Source organism: Pseudochaenichthys georgianus, chromosome 22 (assembly GCF_902827115.2).
Source record: "Pseudochaenichthys georgianus chromosome 22, fPseGeo1.2, whole genome shotgun sequence".
NCBI classification, from domain to species: domain Eukaryota; kingdom Metazoa; phylum Chordata; class Actinopteri; order Perciformes; family Channichthyidae; genus Pseudochaenichthys; species Pseudochaenichthys georgianus.
Window position 1 is genome coordinate 21,047,580 of NC_047524.1, and position 18,243 is coordinate 21,065,822.

General features: G+C 44.0%; 1 protein-coding gene across 1 annotated transcript in view; it reads right to left on the minus strand.

Moving 5' to 3' along the window:
• The window catches only part of runx3 (RUNX family transcription factor 3), a 47,694-nt gene that overhangs the window by 18,087 nt on the left and 11,364 nt on the right, over positions 1-18,243 (minus strand). Inside the window, exons 3-5 of the mRNA XM_034111450.2 lie at positions 10,887-11,128; positions 10,010-10,166; positions 8,443-8,547 (exon numbers count right to left, since the gene is read on the minus strand). Of these exons, the coding sequence (XP_033967341.1) occupies positions 8,443-8,547; positions 10,010-10,166; positions 10,887-11,128 (504 nt within the window). The remainder of the gene's footprint in view (positions 1-8,442; positions 8,548-10,009; positions 10,167-10,886; positions 11,129-18,243) is intronic.

Here is an 18,243-nt window from a genome sequence, read left to right on the forward strand (position 1 = left end):
ACCCGGTATATGCGTTGAAAGTTAGGTGTTGAAAAGATGTGAGCACAAGAGCAGCATCTTATCCAAGTTGTGTATCCCCACAGAGCAATGTGGGGCGACAGTTGAACATTTGTTGCAGTGAGGCCTAGTTGCCTGCGAGCAAACTTCCGTTTGGCTTCAACAGACACAGGGGACGTTTCAACATCTGTTGAGTAAAGACTTGTACACCTGTCTTCCTCTTCCTTCTCGCTAGCAGACCTGAATCCCCAACGTTTATGTTCCCACCCTGCTTATTTCCGCTGCTCTGTCTTTTACTTCCCTTTTCAGTTCTATTACTAGCGTGGTTCAGAAAGCATCTCTGCAGCGGCTTGTTTGGCACCGCGTTTCTCAGGGCCACCAATCACACCGTTGGGTATTTACAGTGGGACGAATCAAAGTTCTTGTTTTGAGGCTGACCCTGAAGGATGTGGGTTTCACCCTTGGCTGGTGATTGTGGCTGTCTCGTCTGGGGCCTAAATGAGTCGATGCTAGCCACACACAGACATTGCACTGCGCTCATTTACATAACGTGCCTGTCGCACTCTCAGCACGAATACGTTTTTACGACTATATCATTACCATAGATTGAATGCAAGTTGTGTTTATTTCCTGAGTTGAATGTGTCATAAACATGTCCGCTCTGAATACAGTGTCAAGTGGGGTTTTGTGTAAACGTTATTTCTATCCAAGCTGTAAGGAGGAGGTCAGCACAAGTTTTGGCACGCTTTTATCAGTAGTCCACCCGTCCACAGCTGGGGGATCGGCGGGTCCCTCAGGCTGTCTTTGAGGACATCAGCAGTGACAAAATCCCCCTCGCAGGTCTGAAAACAAGCTGCTCACAGCGGAAGTTGCTACATGAGACTGTTTGAGCAAAGAAGCAGCCTTCCTTCTCTGATAAGGGGATACAGCTCGGAGTGTGTGCGTGTATGTGGAACAGAAGCAGTGCCACACAAGGACAGCCTTACAGCAAGGCAGGTTGAGGCAGGCCGAGTGAAGGAAGGGGTGCCAAAATAATGCACCCGGATTCTATGACAATAGAACAAGGCCCGTAGCATATTGAGAGCAATCATCCCTCTTTTGTCCCTCCAATCCACGTGTGTGTGTGTGTGTGTGTGTGTGTGTGTGTGTGTGTGTGTGTGTGTGTGTGTGTGTGTGTGTGTGTGTGTGTGTGTGTGTGTGTGTGTGTGTGTGTGTGTGTGTGTGTGTGTGTGTGTGTGTGTGTGTGTGTGTGTGTGTGTGTGTGTGTGTGTGTGTGTGTGTGTGTGTGTGTGTGTGTGTGTGTGTGTGTGTGTGTGTGTGTGTGTGTGTGTGTGTGTGTGTGTGTGTGTGTGTGTGTGTGTGTGTGTGTGTGTGACTGTCTTCTTGGGGAGTGTGTTGGGTTTGATATGAGCACGGCTGGTTTTCAGATCTTCTTGGCGGCATGCCTGCAGACTTCACAGACTTCATAGATGTCCACGCGCTGCTGCTACTGCTTCTCTTGCCTTTCAAAGCACAGCAAACCAATTTGGCTCCAGTGACGGATCATATTGAAGCTATAAGCTGCTTTGGGTGTGTTATATTAGCTCTAATGGGGGTTGTTGTGCATGTATGTATGTGCGTGCATACATGTTTGCGTGTACATGGTACTCAGGTTGTTCTAAGTAGCGAGGTGCCAGAGGAAAGGTGGGGGCCTCGCAAGGCTGTGGGAAAGGAAAGCAAGATGCCGTTGTCACATACATCAATGCAACGCCAGCAGATGTGTCAAACGACTTTGTGTTCACACCTTTGTGCACACACCTTTGTGCACACACCTTTGTGCATAATAGCTCATGAACAATAATGTGCAACAGGCGTGCATTTGCCCCTAAACACGCACACAGTTCCTCGGAATACACATTTTAAATTCCAGATGGGTCAAAGAAAGTAAATGTGTAAAATGTCTAACGTGTGCATGTTCCGTTACTGTGTGGGCATGCACATATTTCACTTTCAGTACTGTCTCTGCAGTTGTCATGTTGGTGAAGTGCTGCAGCAGTGTGGAGGTGCACACAGATCGACCTGGTCCTTTCCTCTGTGTTTACCCAGAGGTGAACGTCTTTCTGCGCTCCTGGAAGCAAAAGAAAGATCTTGCTACTTGCTATTATTTGCTCACTGTTTTAAGGCCTGAAGAAATAAATATCAAGAACCGCAGGGTGGTTGTACGGGGCGTCTTTTCCAGTAACCAGCAGGTGCCTTCTTCCCACAAACAGCCCCCCCTGACTCCCCCCCACTGCCCCAACACAGAAAACGGTTTATTGTCATAATGCAGCGGGGGAGAAAATATTCCTCCACTCATGGGCCATTTATTTTTCTAAATGCAGAACGGAACTTTTATTGAATTACAGCTGAAAGGTTGTAATGGCTCCCTCCTGTATGGGTCAGTGTAAATAAGGAAGAGGGAGCACACACAGAGTGGGCATTTTACTTCCCTTCATAGGTAGGTAAACAGGAAAGACGCTTGGCTGCTGAGTTTAGGGGGAGTGGGTGGAGAGACAGAGACCTCGGCCAAGCTTGAATGTGATTCTGAGAAACCGTCTTGTCATCGCATCAGAATGAGAAGCTCTGTCTGGGGCCAATCATTTGTAGGTTTCATTCCTAATAGGACCTGCTGTTCTTTTTAGGCGTCAGCAGAAGAGAGTGGAAATGATTTTATGTCTTCGTGGAAAAAGAAAAGGTCATTTTTTGTGTGGTTCCGACAGTCATTAATTGGCCTTAGGAGGGGACATCACGCTGTTTCAAATTGTAAGACAATGTTCTTCTTTTTTCATGTTTCAAGCAAACACATTGGTGCTGCAGCAACATGCTGAAGAGTAAACAGAAGCCGTGATGGAAGAGAAGAAAAGTGCCAGTTTTCAACTAATGGCTGTATTTCCTTTGTTTAGTGGAGGTATTTAGAGTAATTAGCGCTGCTTTCACAGGGAAGCCTAAGTACAAAAGCCAAAGTAGGATTACCAACAGCTGTGTGTGTGTGTGTGTGTGTGTGTGTGTGTGTGTGTGTGTGTGTGTGTGTGTGTGTGTGTGTGTGTGTGTGTGTGTGTGTGTGTGTGTGTGTGTGTGTGTGTGTGTGTGTGTGTGTGTGTGTGTGTGTGTGTGTGTGTGTGTGTGTGTGTGTGTGTGTGTGTGTGTGTGTGTGTGTGTGTGTGTGTGTGTGTGTGTGTGTGGCCCACAAAGGTAGCTAGCCTCAACAACTCTATATGTGGTTAAGGTGGCAACAATGGTCACAGAGCCTCTATCTCGGTCCTTCTTCACTGTCTCATAACTACATTTGATATTACAGAAGCTTTAATGTCTATCTAATCACACTTTAATGAACAGCAACAGTCTTGTATTCCTTCTATCAAACTTTAAAGACGGCATAAATCTAACTTTAAAAACAGCATACAGATGACGACTGGTGGAAACCTTCCTGCTCCTCTGCCCATCACAAGCCTCAGACCTCAGACTGTGGTTTTGTTCCTCTCTGAAATCAGTCCCAGCCTATTTAATATACACATTCCATTCCAGTGGATTTATCAGTCAGCCAATATTTGCTCTGCTCCTAATCACTGAGGCCAAGTATGAGGCGTCTGAAGCGACCCCAGGCGGGAGGAACGCCGCGGTCGGCGGCCTCCAATCACTGCAGACGCCACCGACTGTCGTTTTGCTGGGAAACTCACAAAATCTCCCCTTATCTGCTCCCATCTGTCTGTCAGTGGTATAGAGGCAGACTATCTTAACTACTATCATACATTAGGTGGTCATGAGTTTGGTTGTCGTGATTAAAAGCTGTTTGTGTGTGTGTAACATGCGTAGGCCACTGTGTCTTCAGGTTATACATGTGGGAGTTATGGCCAGCCGTTAGCAGTCAGGAAAGCACCCAGCATCAGACGTGCCACTGTTCCTCCCCTCCCCTGGCACTGATACACCTGTAGGCCTTTCTTTCAAAGACACCCGTCTCCATTTTCAAACATCAAAGTTGCCTTTGAGAGAGCAATTCGCACTGAGGGTGAGCCTTTCATGTGATTTGTGGAGCATGGGCGTGGCCCGCGGGGGGCGACTTAAAGAGATGGACGCACCTGGCAGGTGTATGTGCCGAGCACCCGCACACGCAAATGCATACGCAACATCATCTTTTTTGTTTACTCGCAGAGAGACTGCAATATCACAGGGAAAAAGAACACAGCAAAAGTCATTGTTTGTCTATTTGCATACTTTGTACAGTCTGTGTGCCAAATGCAAATAGAATCAACCTGCCAACTCCAATATGCACCCCCGCCGCCCACGTCTCACCCCCCCACACCCGCCATTCTCCTCCTGGAGTTGTGCGAACACACCCAGCAGAGTAAATAGAGGCAACAAAACACGACAGCACTTGATTTTGGTGGTTGTGTGGGCCTGTGGGTGGGTCGGTGTGTGAGCTCCGTCTGAATGTATGCAGGCATTGCATGTACACTGTTAATTGCGTTAGGGTGTATCCATGTGTATCATTTTCATGTCTCATCCGACAAATGACCTCTCTGACCTCACTACAACAGGCCTCCACATCTTCAGTCATCACAACTCTCTCTCCTCTCTGTTGCCTTAACATCCTTAATCCTCCAAAACTTCTGAGTGGGAACAAAAAAGGGCTTTTTGATTTTCATTTCATTGAATAAATACCAGAACTATTTGCACATTTGCTCGAATAGTGGAATTAACTTTCAACTGGATAAAAAATGGCTTTGAGATTGCACAATGACATTTATCCATCAGCGTCACACACTCGAGCTTTAGGTTTTGATTTTCACACACAGATAGCAGCTTATAGACAATCAAGTTTCAATATCATTCATCCACACATTTCATTTACACCCTCCCAGTTGTTGTATGACTTATCTACACATCTGTAAATGATATCTCCATTTTTACAAACTTTTCTTTTTGAACTTTTCTTAAAATAATGTACTGCTAATAATGTCTTGAGGCTCTAAAAAAATGGAACACAAGGCCCCAACACTGAGAAATGATTTTGCTAGCACAACATCTTTCAGACCTTTTTTAAATCTCTCTGGCCTAACATGACCTGCGGTGACTTCATCTTTTCTTCCCGGGGACCGATTCATTTCAGGTCGTGAGTTACGGAAATAACAACAGCCCCTCCCCCATGTTGGGTAAATATGCAGCGGCTGATGTCATATGCAAGTGAGGGAGTGAGAAGAGCACCACAAATACAGTTGTGGGATGAATTGGTGAGAATATAACCCTGCAGGGTGCTCTAAGCGTGTGGGGAGGCATCTGATAACAGCGACAAAAAGGGAGGCGCTCGACACTTAAGTCATCTGCTTTTTTCTTTTTCTGTCTTTTTAGCTCAGCGTGCGCTCTTGTTGGATGTGGTGTATTGTTGAAGCTGCTGCACAGACAGGACACAGGCAACAGTTGTGCTTCCAGTTTGGCTTCAGCAGAAGTTCGATAATATAGTATGACAGATACATCAGGGGGTTGGGGAGGCAGGGTTGGGCGACAAATGCCGGATGTGTGATGAGGAAATCAGCAGCAAGGGAGACAAAAATACTTAGCTGAACATTAAGCCTACTTTCTGTTCAGGAACTAAATGCAGTCTGTGTACCTGTTATATGTATGTGGGCATGCAGAAATACACAAGTGTACACATCGGTAGCCATGTGTGTATCCATCTGACATCTCATGTGTTTTAAGAATGCACAGTGTCCTTTGTTACTTTGCCGCTGGCTGGCAGCCACTGCAGTCCTGTTCGTCAGGTTCTCCTGACTGGATCAGTAAATATTAATAAAAACCTCCTCTCTCTGTGCCAACTCCTGCCGCGGCTCGGCTGGCAGCCATGCCAATAAGGGCCCTACACAAACAGCCCGTAAGGCCCCGGCCCGCCAGCATGCGGACAGGTGAGCACAGCTTGGCCAAGTCTGGGCTGCAGCCTGTCTGCACTCCATCAATGATGAAGCCCAGTCGCACCGGCATCATTGTGTGGCATTACTGAAAAATATATATACTGCCATCAAAGCAGCGTCAGAATGTATAACCGTCTCTGAGGATGAGATTTGTAATGACATTTTTTTATTAGTTTTATGTGTTGGCAAAAGTGCCTCTCTGCTTTGGCTCTAAACGCTGTAGTGCCAATATTGTGCCTTGTGGTTAGGGAGGAATCCGATTATTATTATGGCCCTAATAATGTCTGAATAGCAGTGTGTGTTTTCCTGCGCTTTGACTGCACCGGGACACGAATGATATTACTCTCTTAAAATGTGCTTCTTGTTTTAATATGAGAGGTCCTTTATCTTGCTCGCAAGTTATTTCTATTTTCAGGCTACCAGTCCTTCGTACACCGAATTGGACTGGAGGCTCCTCCTAACCCTGACAGCTTGTATCATTCTAATGAACAATATAAATGTGTTGGGTTTCAAAAAGCTTATTCTATCAACTGTGATCCATATGTATATCTGGTTTAACTGCAGTGTAGCTGGATGCATTATTCATATCTCAGACTCAGTATTTCAGCATTTACACCAATGAAACCATCAATGTCTACCAGGGGGTTAAGCTGAAGGAGGTTCAACTTGGTACATATCCAAATCATCCACAGATGATTTTTTCTTTTTAAATCAGCCGTCGCCGAAGTTTATTTTCTGTCATCCTATGAATCCCCTCTCAGCACCATGTAACAGAGTTTAATGGAGCCCTAAATTCCTCCTGCCCTATATTAAACAGTGTCACTTTATAGCAGCCAGCGCCAGTGTAAAAGTAGCACGGCCACTCTGACGCCTCAGCTGGAGCCGTAACGCGCTGACAGACAGACGGGAGACGACCTTAATGTACGCAGTTATTTCAAGCTGAGACACTCGCAGATGCACATGAGAATGTGCTTATGCACACACACACACACACACACACACACACACACACACACACACACACACACACACACACACACACACACACACACACACACACACACACACACACACGATAAGCTCCTTTTTTTTCTTTCAACAAAGAAAGATCAAATTGAAACCACACACACACACACACACACACACACACACACACACACACACACACACACAGTGTTTATAATTATCTCCCTCTTTTGCCGTCACTCTTCTCTTTAATAACTCTGCAAATAGCGTCCAGTTGATGCCCCTCTCGCTGTGCCCCTCAGCTCCCTCCCTGCCAGCCTTATCCCCCCCTCATGTTGCACTTGCTGCCACTCTATCTTCCCCTGCTGTGGTCCGTTTTGCCTGGGCTAAATGCACCCCGTCCCAAATAATTGACATGACCACAAACCACACTTATCCACATGTTCAGAAACCTCTAGAACTTCTCCAACATGACACCTTCATAGGTAGATCATGAAATGCCCATCTGGTCTAACGTACTGTGAGTAGAGGGCATACATAGCCCCTGACTCATGGCCTCATGTAGAAGTAACACTCCCCCCCCCCCACTCACACCAGCAGCATCAAACCACATGAGAATGTATCTGCGGCTGAACGGTGGCGCTAACAGCTTGAGCCTCCCTGCCAGGCCTAACAGCGCCCCAAGTCTGCCCTGTGTTAAATCAACGAGCCACTTATGTGGTCAGCCAGGTACGACCCCTTTGACCAGCAACTGGGGGGGGGGGGTGGTCGTCTGAGCTGAGCCACCTGCGGCTTGGAGACTCACTCAGCTCCTTAGTGGTCTTGGGGTATGCCTTAATGTGCTTTACAGTTTCCTCTGACTGGGCCCGCCCCTGTGCCCCTGCTGCACACACACACACACACACACACACACACACACACACACACACACACACACACACACACACACACACACACACACACACACACACACACACACACACACACACACACACACACACACACACACACACACACACACACACACACACACACACACACACACACACACACACACACACACACACACACACACACACACACACACACCACTGCACTTGTGAGGACGATGTTCAAACCTACATTCATTATCTGTAGGTTTACCATAACCGCCAACCTCCTTAACCTAGTCTTAATTCTAATCTCAACCCCAAAACCAGGTCTTAACCCCAAAATATATTCAGTGGAAACCGAGCTTTGGCACATGTGAGGTGTGAACTGATTTTTGTACCTCCACTATGTGACACTATCAGACATGCTCACAGAGTTAGATTTACATTTATCATCTGCACATGACTCATTCGGCTCTTTTAGCATGAAGAGACACCGATACCCCACACCCCCAATAGCTGCTTTTAACCGGGTGGCATGGAGCATCAAATCGCACCACAATGCTTTTTTTAGTACCAACAATAGTAGCGTTGCAGTGTGTGTGTGTGCGTGTGTGTGTGTGTGTGTGTGTGTGCGTGTGTGTGTGTGTGCGTGCGTGTGTGTGTGTGGGTGGGGGGGGTGTACTCACTGCGCGGTTCTCGGGGTCCATCCACGGTGACTTTGATGGCGCGGTGGTAGGTGGCCACTTGCGGCGGTCCGGTGAACACGGTGATGGTCAGAGTGAAGCTCTTGCCTGCAGCACAGCAACAACATGTCCGTGAGATTTATGGAACTCGTTTCACTGTGTAAACGGCCCTTAACAATGATCTATTCCTCTGTTGTGCGCAACAATACATGGCTTGTTCAACTTCAAATCATCACCGGCTTTTATCCCGCTACAGCCTTTGAATTAAGGATTTTTTTTTAAAGCAGGGGACCACCTCTTTTGATGGCCTGACTGCGGGTATGATTTTGATTATTGAGACAATGTGTTCCAGATTACACGAAAGGCATTACAGCCAGAGTTTATCGTTCAACAAGGCAGGATCTTGCTCCCATCTGCATCAGAGCGTCCGGCCTGAGAAAGGCAGCTCTTGTTATAAAAAAAAAGAGACTGCGTGGGAGGAAAGAAGAAAAAAAGAATCCTCGGGTGGGGTAATTGACTATACAAATGAAAGCTATAAACCACTTGTTTAATTTGACTAGAACTATTTCCTGTTCATCAAATCATAGCTTTTTTAACATTACGATAAAATACAAACGGTCTAGAAGAGGCTCTGAAGGGACAGAGGAAAATCCCTTCTTAAGATTTTTGTGAACAATCACTCTGTATTTTTTATTTCAGGACATTTAATTATTTATGCCTGAGAAAATGAGGCTTTGATTTAGTCAATAAGGCACAAAAAAAAAATTTCAACAGCCCTATGCATTAACCACAACATCCCATGTTAATGTGTGATTTCTTTTTTTTATTGCAGCTATTAAACCCACGATAAATTGGCCTACTGCGTATTAGGCTAAGCTTTTTGTTGCCGGGGATTATTTGACAAATTGTCCCAGGGCATGCATTTCGAGGTGGGTTTTCCATCCATCCCTCGGATAAACACCACGTGGATAATTATATATATATTCCCCTGGATTATGAAAAATACAGTCACATCGCCTCTGTTCATCGTGCAGGCCAGATGTTCTGGATGACACCTGCGGACGTCAGTTTGCGAAGTGTTGGCACATAAATGATTCCAGATCTGCTCTTTATAATTGTTGTAATAGACAACAGAGATCAGTCAAATAATATAAAAGCTATTCATATAAGGACTAAGCAGTTCGGTCTGTACAACATAACTTGACCTAGTATTTTTCCATATTTAAAAAGAAAATTAAGTTATCACTCGATCTCCTCTTAAACCCAGAAATGTCATTTTATTATAATTATTAGCGCGTTTCCAAATGTTGCTGCACATGGCATTACAAACAGTCCTCTCGCTGTGTGTGTGTGTGTGTGTGTGTGTGTGTGTGTGTGTGTGTGTGTGTGTGTGTGTGTGTGTGTGTGTGTGTGTGTGTGTGTGTGTGTGTGTGTGTGTGTGTGTGTGTGTGTGTGTGTGTGTGTGTGTGTGTGTGTGTGTGTGTGTGTGTGTGTGTGTGTGTGTGTGTGTGTGTGTGTGTGTGTGTGTGTGTGGGTGTAGCCTACTGTAGGAGAGAGAATTTCAGCTCACCTCGTCCGCTCCTTCCCACAAAGCGCAGGTCGTTGAAACGGGCCACCTGGTTCTTCATCGCGGCGGAGGCGTTCCTCAGCTCAGCCGAAAAGTTCTCGTCGTTCCCGGCCATCACGGTGACCAGAGTCCCGTCGGGGACATCACCGAGAGCCACGATCTGTACCGGGTAAAACGACCGGTCACTCTGGGTCACCAAACGAAATATAGGCTGCACAATGCACGCGTAAAACCGCATCTGACTTCCATAATATAAGGAATAGTTTTACAATTTTGCCAGCATGTCAACAATTTAAATATGACACATAATGTAAAGACTCCAATCCAATATAGATTAGTGGCATTTATATATTTATGTTATAAACACGAGTGCCATGATACATATATTTTATTTATTTATGTTTTTGTGTTGTCATCGGATCTGATCCAAATACAACATTTGACAATGCGATGCATAATACTGAAACAAGCTTCAGATATTTGCATATAAATTATATAAAATATATAAACATAATAGGCCTACAGGAAAATAAATAATAATACAAAATAGATCTAAATATTTCCTCAGACTAATACAGACCTATCATCTACAATATTTACAAGGGATTGGATGGAGCCGAGGCCAAGCCAAGCGTTTTTTAAGGCTTAATTTTAACAATTGAATATCCTACTTTAACCACAATGCGAAAACCAAACAACAGAACGTGCAGGTCACTGTTATTGATCAAATAAAAGCTTTTAAGAACCCTATAATCAATGTGTTTGGTCTTGATTAATTATCTTACAGCATTTTCTTATGCTCTTCCTACAGTCAGAAAACCAAAGTGTGCGTCATTAAAATAAAACCAGAAAAAGTAAAACCAGAACACATGGGTCTTGCCTTGAAAGCCACGGGCAGCGTCTTGTTGCACCTCCAGTGGGACGGGAGCACGGAGCAGAGGAAGTTAGGGCTGTCGGTCCGGACCAGCTCTCCGGCGTGGTCCGCCAGCACGTCCACCACGTTCCTGCTGTCCGATCGTGACCTGTGAGGCCCCGGGGTGGCCATGGCCCCGTTGCCGTCTCCGATCTTACTGCAGGGGAAGGACGTGGAGGGCGGCGGGAACCGTCTGGTGGTGGGCGAATCTGGAATATGCATCACAACAGCGTGGGTCAGTGCCACCTGACTGGCTCTGTATCAGAACCTTTTCTAATAGTTTTTCCTCCAGACGCTGGTGGTCTCAGGAGTCCACGGTGGGAGCGCAGGGGATGGAGCCGAGCGCACTAAGTGAAGAGAGCCTCGCTACCTTAACAGAAACAATACACTGCGGTGACTGTGAGATAGATCATCTGCACAGGATGTGTCAGCCCGAGGAACATCAGGGTTGCTCTGTTATTTCACTAACTTCAGCAAAAACACGTACAAACAAAGTCTCTCAGTGCGCAATTTATCGGCGCTCTTATCTGTCGCACGCTTGGTGGACAGACACTTTCAGCCGCGTGTACACAATGTATCAACACCACAAACTACCCGAGCGCTCACTTTGAAACCTCAAATGAGTCAACGGATCTTCTACATAAGTTATCACCGATCAATGACAATCTGTTGACAGCAACCAGGTAATCCAGCCGTGGTGCGGAAAGGGAGAAACCGAGCTGACTGGCTTGAGTTTTTAAAAGAATGATCTCGACTGAACAGCCAGACGCCTCTTCAGAGACTCCAAACTAAATGTCTCAAACCCGAGTATCAACAGTCAAACTACTGTAGCACATCAGTGTCCTTTTTCTTGCGTTAAAGTTCTCGCAAACTTTGTCCTCGCTGGATCCCTTCTCCACAAAAACACAGCGTGATTCTGGTACAGAGAAGCTCCAGCGGAATCTCCTTTAAGGTTATCCTTTAGCGCAGGGTTATAGGGCGCGAGAAGGATCCGTGAGGCTGATCGCAGAGCAGAGTGCCGCGATATTATTTTACCCGAGTCATTTTAGTGTTTAGTGGTTGGGAGTGTGGGGATGATTTCCACCAATGAATGTACAGGGTTGGGCTTTCAGCAGACCAATCACACGCTGCGCTGCTCCTTCCTCTGCCCTGCACTGCTGTCACACACGAGCTGAATTATTGATACATATCTGTGCTTTTCTCTGCTGCTTGGGTTTTTTATACAGCATATAGACACGTTGAATCGATGCATATAGAAATGATGAGAGTTTAAAGAAGCAACACGTGGTATTAACTGAGCTGCGAGAACACAAATGCATATTTCAAATGATATCCAGTGACAGGAGCCCAAATGGAAAGAGGTGTCAGCTTTTTAATTGGGTAACATATTGAATGGGATGGATTATAACATGGGTTATAGATTATATTGGTTAATTATAAGTCAGCCCCTGTGCTGTTAGGAAATATCTGCATTACATGGACTCAGTTTAATTTATGAAATAACATAAAATATATGCTTTCCTGTCACACTGCATTGTCCCAGAAACGTCTTTGACCTATTTCACTTGGGCGTTTTTTAATATATCTAGAGAAGGATGGAGACTGCAGATGCCTGTGGTTTTACTCTCGTTTATTCACTTTGAAAAGCCATTATATCTGGAGGCTCTGCACCTCCTCTTCAGGTAGGTAAATCACGTGTTCATAAAGTGAAATTATGGGTGGAAGGCAGATCCGTATCACTTTAATTGACTGAACTGAACTGTGTGTGTGTGTGTGTGTGTGTGTGTGTGTGTGTGTGTGTGTGTGTGTGTGTGTGTGTGTGTGTGTGTGTGTGTGTGTGTGTGTGTGTGTGTGTGTGTGTGTGTGTGTGTGTGTGTGTGTGTGTGTGTGTGCGCGCGCGTGCGTGCGTGCGCAAAAGGCTACACTCATTAGTAAGGTGAAATGCTGAGGGTAACATGAAGTGACGGCGCACCCTGAGCCCTCCGCCATGCTTCTTTCTGACACTAGTTGGCGCGTTTGCCTTTTCAATCGCTGTCCGCTCAGACAGGCTGAGGCACTCATTTCACATGTGCAGAGAAAATGAAACTTTTATCAGTGCTCAGAGATCTCTTAAATGTGAATTAATCTAAGCCAAATCTGTTATAAAGAATTCCCCTTGTGAGCTGATTAGCCTACGGCTTTGAAAGAAGCTCCGCAGATATTTAATTTTCGTGTACATTTGAGCTTTTGCCTTAAATCTGTTTTTATCGTTGAAAATGTAAAATATTATAAAACACTCGCATTTTTTCGTTTATGAATCGCTCATTGAAGCCACGTAATGTATTTGTTTTAACATGTCCGTCTCGAAATACAACATTTAGACACTTAATTGATTCGTGTATTTTACTCTAAATGTTTAAGCATATTTTCAGACGTTTGTTATCGTTTGCTAGCAGTTATTTATTGATTATAATAGTACAAATTATTCGAATAGATATTTAGGATATCATTGGTGAAGAAATTATTATTTTAATTACTGGCATTCAAATAATAAAAATGACCATAACACACAATTAATATAACTAATGTTTTTAATTCATTAATGCAAAAAGAAAATTGACAGTAGAATAAATATTGAACAAGTATTTTGGATTTCGCGTTTTTAAACGCATCCAATCAAAACGGTTGATTTGATTTAATAACTGCGCAATGTATCCTTGTGTGCGCGCGCCTCTGCGTGCGTGCGTGCGTGTGGCGGTTTTTAAGTTGTTTACTTGCATGAGAATAAATGAAGTGCAGTTAAGTGGCGTGAGGAGTCATCGCAGTGGCTTCACATTGTTCCCTTAATTCCCCCCATCACACTAAATCAGACTCAGAGAGAGATGCAGATGGAAGATTTCAAAAGTTAAAACAAAAAACAAATGTCCAAAAAACTCTGGGATATTAAAGCTTATTTTCACAATTCATTGTGTATGTGGGATCAAAGCTGGCCACAAACCTCACACTGTCAGTGCTGTGTCAATGCCTGCTCTAACACTTAAAGGGAAATATTACATTATATTCATCTAAATTGAATTATCAGAGAAACTGCTGATAAAAATGTCTTCTATAAACCAAATTTAAATCAAGCATATAAGGTTGTCATTTTTGTAGTTTTATTTTCAATTCAAAACATATCTTTGAGTGTTTCTTCTGGGTCACAGAAATGTTAAGCTTGTAACACCTGACTCTGCGGTTGCTTGTTATTCTGGACAGGGTTTCAGTGGGGTGGAGTGACATACACAAAGTTATCTCTATATTAGTCACAACAATTATACCCGCAATTAAGATAATAAAGCTATTACCATTCAGAGTCAATTCAGTGTGAGAACAGCAATTATCCTTTCAAGCCAGGGAATTACCTTATGGCCCATTGCCCATGTGCTTCCATTTTTGGAGTTTTAATTTGAACATGTAGGGAAACCCCAAATCACCAAGCCTAGTCCACTGTTGAACTCAAATCCCTCCATAAAGCAGCAGCAGCTTAAATCCCTACAGTCCTTACTGCCAAAATCACCTCCGATCAGATCCCCTATCATGCATGCCGCCTCTATTTTGAGTCCAGCTCTACTGGGACAATGACAATGCCGGTGATATTTTAGTCATCCTCCTGCCCGACTTCATTATTAATACGTGACCACAAACCCCAGCTATACCCTCCTCAGTCGTAATCTGTGCTCTGGGCGCCTGTCACATTTAGACCTCCACATTTCAACCTGCAGTTTCTTTGGTTTCAGCCGCACAGCCATTGAGGACAGGGCCCGCCGTGCCCCTGAACGATTTTTAATGACCCGGGTGGGTTGAGCCTGAAATCAAGATAGAACTCGTGGAGGATATGTGAAACCCCGGACGCACCTCAAATGGGCCTCAGCATAAAGGATTCTTACCAATGAAGGTTAAAAAGAAAATAGATCCTTCAGATATAAATCAAGATATCACATAATTGTTTACTGATGGTTGCTCTATGAAAACTTGAGAGGTTGGCCTTCAGCCCCCTGTGAAAGTCCTGAGTCATAACTTGAGTTCATAAGAAAAGAGCTTCCCTTTTATTAGAAAATGTTTGCAATCAAAACACCATAAAGACAAATGATTCTAAATGGGCCCCAAAGAAAATGTAGTTTTTCGCAGTTGTAGTTAAACTAATGCTTCCGTGGAGTCCTGACAAGAAACATGTCCTCCTCTGAGTATACAATCAAAGGAAACTCCATTTACTTTGGGTTTTATTTGTAATGAGTCACAGTGTAAAGACTAAAATGAGAATCAACCCATTAGAAACCAGTGCAAGCCTACGGGGTGTGTAAACGTATACCTGACTCTAAATGCCGCCCACACAACGTTCAGCGCCACTTAAAAGTCACTTTGAAGACGGGGACATAGTCTCCAATACGTGGAGCTCCTTTTTAAACGTTTTTCATCTTTTTTTTGTGCTGAATATGATCTATTAGCTTGTGTAAACTCCTCGGCTATTTTCAGCCATGCACACATAAGCCTTTCGATGGGTAGCTATTCATTTGGGAAAGGGGGCTATGGGGGCAATTAGAAATAGTTTGAGGTTGGGCGATGACATAAGACAAAGATTTCTATCTTTAGAGGAGCTGTGGCGGTCACACATTTCTGTACATTCACAAATTACAGGGCAAGCTTTGGCCCTCAACCCACCGAATGCATTCCTTCCGAAAAGTGTCTGCTCGGATTTCAGCCGGGGGTTTCTGCTCAGTGGAAATATGAGTGTTCTGAATGGACGACTTCTATGAAATGGAGTTTTATTCCTCTCGGATTAAATTAGCTCTACTTTGGGTCTCGGGGTATTTTTTTGTATGAATGATGAATTCTGCGGTGGCTGTGGAACGCCAGGCTTGTTTACCCTCCTCTTTTTTTTTGGAGACCTAGCTCGCTATGAAATGTACTTTTTCTCCTTGATATGACAAGAGTGTCTGTGATTAGACATCCAAGCATGATGTAAGTCACCAAAGCCATTTGTGCCAGTCCCCTCAAAGCCAAATCATATTCTAGCGTTGGAGTGTTTATATACACAAGTATACGGAGAAACCTTTAAACAACAGTGAGTGTGTACAGACTGTTTGGGTTTTGGGCTCTCGCTGCTCTGATGGCTGATTCTCTCAAATTTTGATTACATAATGTGTCAGCACATCACAATTGGTGGTCATTTTTGTCCATTTTGAAAATAGGAAACACATTGAAGAATTTTCCTCATATAAATGTGTATGTTATTTTTTTCTCAACCCGGGCTGTCTGTGTTAGTTTTAATGATGACTGGAAAGCACTTGTGTATTCAAACTTGTTTTAGCTCTCTATGTCCCTAAAGCACTTTATTTGTATTTTAATGTTGACAGTTTTCCTCTATCATTTTTCCTTTGAAGTGCGTTATACATAAAATAACTCCCCAATCCTTGAAGGTGGTTGAGGTACATATCATAAACATAATGACATTTCCTTTTGACTATGTTAACAGACTATTTTCTGTATGCAGACACTATGTTTACTAATGTTTCCAAGACAAAATTCCCTTGGGACAATAAATCGTATCCATTTGATCCTATTTGTTGTATCATTCCAGACGCAGCAGCTAATTACTATGTGAGCATGATGAGCTGAGATGCAGCAGTCACCAGAGGAGACAATGAGCACATTCATCTCATGCATCTTTAATATTCTGCTTACATTTGATAAAAGGTGCCGAGCGGAGCCCAGGGCTTATAAAAGCTCTCTGAATCAATTGAGCTGCATAATGGCTGTTGGGGGACGACTCCAACTGCATTTTTATTTCTGTCTGCTGAATGTAAATGGACTTCTTAAAGACGGCATTCATTTGCAAACATACCAAGCATCTGTTTGTCTATCCAACAATTCATTTCATATTGAATGCGTTATCTGATGAGATTGGTAGCGGTGCTGCTGTGATGCTCTCCAATCCTCTAGAGCAGAGGAAGAAAGTCATCGAGTACAGTTAACTCCATTTTCATTTGATGTACCTTTTTTATACTTCTGCTAAAGAACCTTTTATTTGAGGGTTTAAGCTGTTAGCTGTTTTCCAGATTAGGGTTTTACATTTAGAAAACAATGATAGAGCTATAAAATATACACATATTTACCATGATGTTTTTAGTACTTTTACTGTTTGTTTTGTAGAGTAGGCTATGCAACCTTTACGGATAATTCGGTTAGCTGTAAAATACTTTGGGACGTTTGGATCCTAGGCTAACAGAGGGAACATTCGGTCCTCCATGTTGTCCGTCGTCCACCAACAGCATCAGAAAACACTGCATTTTAAAACTAAAATGTCCTTATTCCAAGCTTTTACTGATGTCTATCACTAGGACCTTTTGTTTTGAAAAGAAGGTGACCTCTGCGGATAAGTCAGCTTCAGATAAATAAGGGGGATTACGCTGACTGCAATGACTTAACTGACATAACCCATCGCTACATGATCAAAACAACCAAACTCCATCCATATGTTATTGTCAGAAACAAAATATATTGTTTGCTGAAGAAACAAATGGAATTATGAGTTTGCCTTCAAAAGGCTTGTATTTATACTTTGCGTCGAGTTGATGTACTTAAAGATGTGACAACTTCTTACACCATCCTGCTTGTGTGTGCATATCTGATTGCCCAACCTCACAAATCTCTGCTTTTAATACCCAAAATCCAAAGTCACTCCTTTCTTGTTTCCAATAACCAAATAAGTCATGAAAGGCAAAGTGAGACACTGATGGATTCACTGTGATCAGCGTTCAGAGGTTGAACGTGGTCAGACCCCCCCCCCCCCCCCCCCCCCCATGTCCTTTCAGTGGCAGTTCAATGGTGCACACCACACCCATGTTAGGCAGGGGGGAACTTGCCGTAAACCCCGGTGTCACGGTCGCTCCGCCCTCACATCATCCGTCGGGTACACTCACCCAACGATGACAGTCAGCCGCCTGTGATGTGGTTCCACGGGCCTGTTTATTCTTTGGAAACCCACTAAAAGTAGCATTGGATGGTAAGCTCACCAAAAGGCCCAGTGCTATTATAGGAGCACTTTGGTCTGGTGGCTTTGTAAATAGGGCCCTGCCTTGCTGCGGGGCACCACTTTGGGGCTATATTGTTTAGTGTGACCTGAAGGAAGCTTTTTGATATGTATGCTCATTTGTAACCTGGAACAAAATCCAGAACTGATATGATTTGTGGTGTTTAGGATTGTGTCCTTCATTCGTGTGTTTTTCATAATGTTGATGATGGACAAAAGGCCTACGAAATGATCTCTGCTCTACTTTATTCATTTCACTGAAGGACATATTGTGTT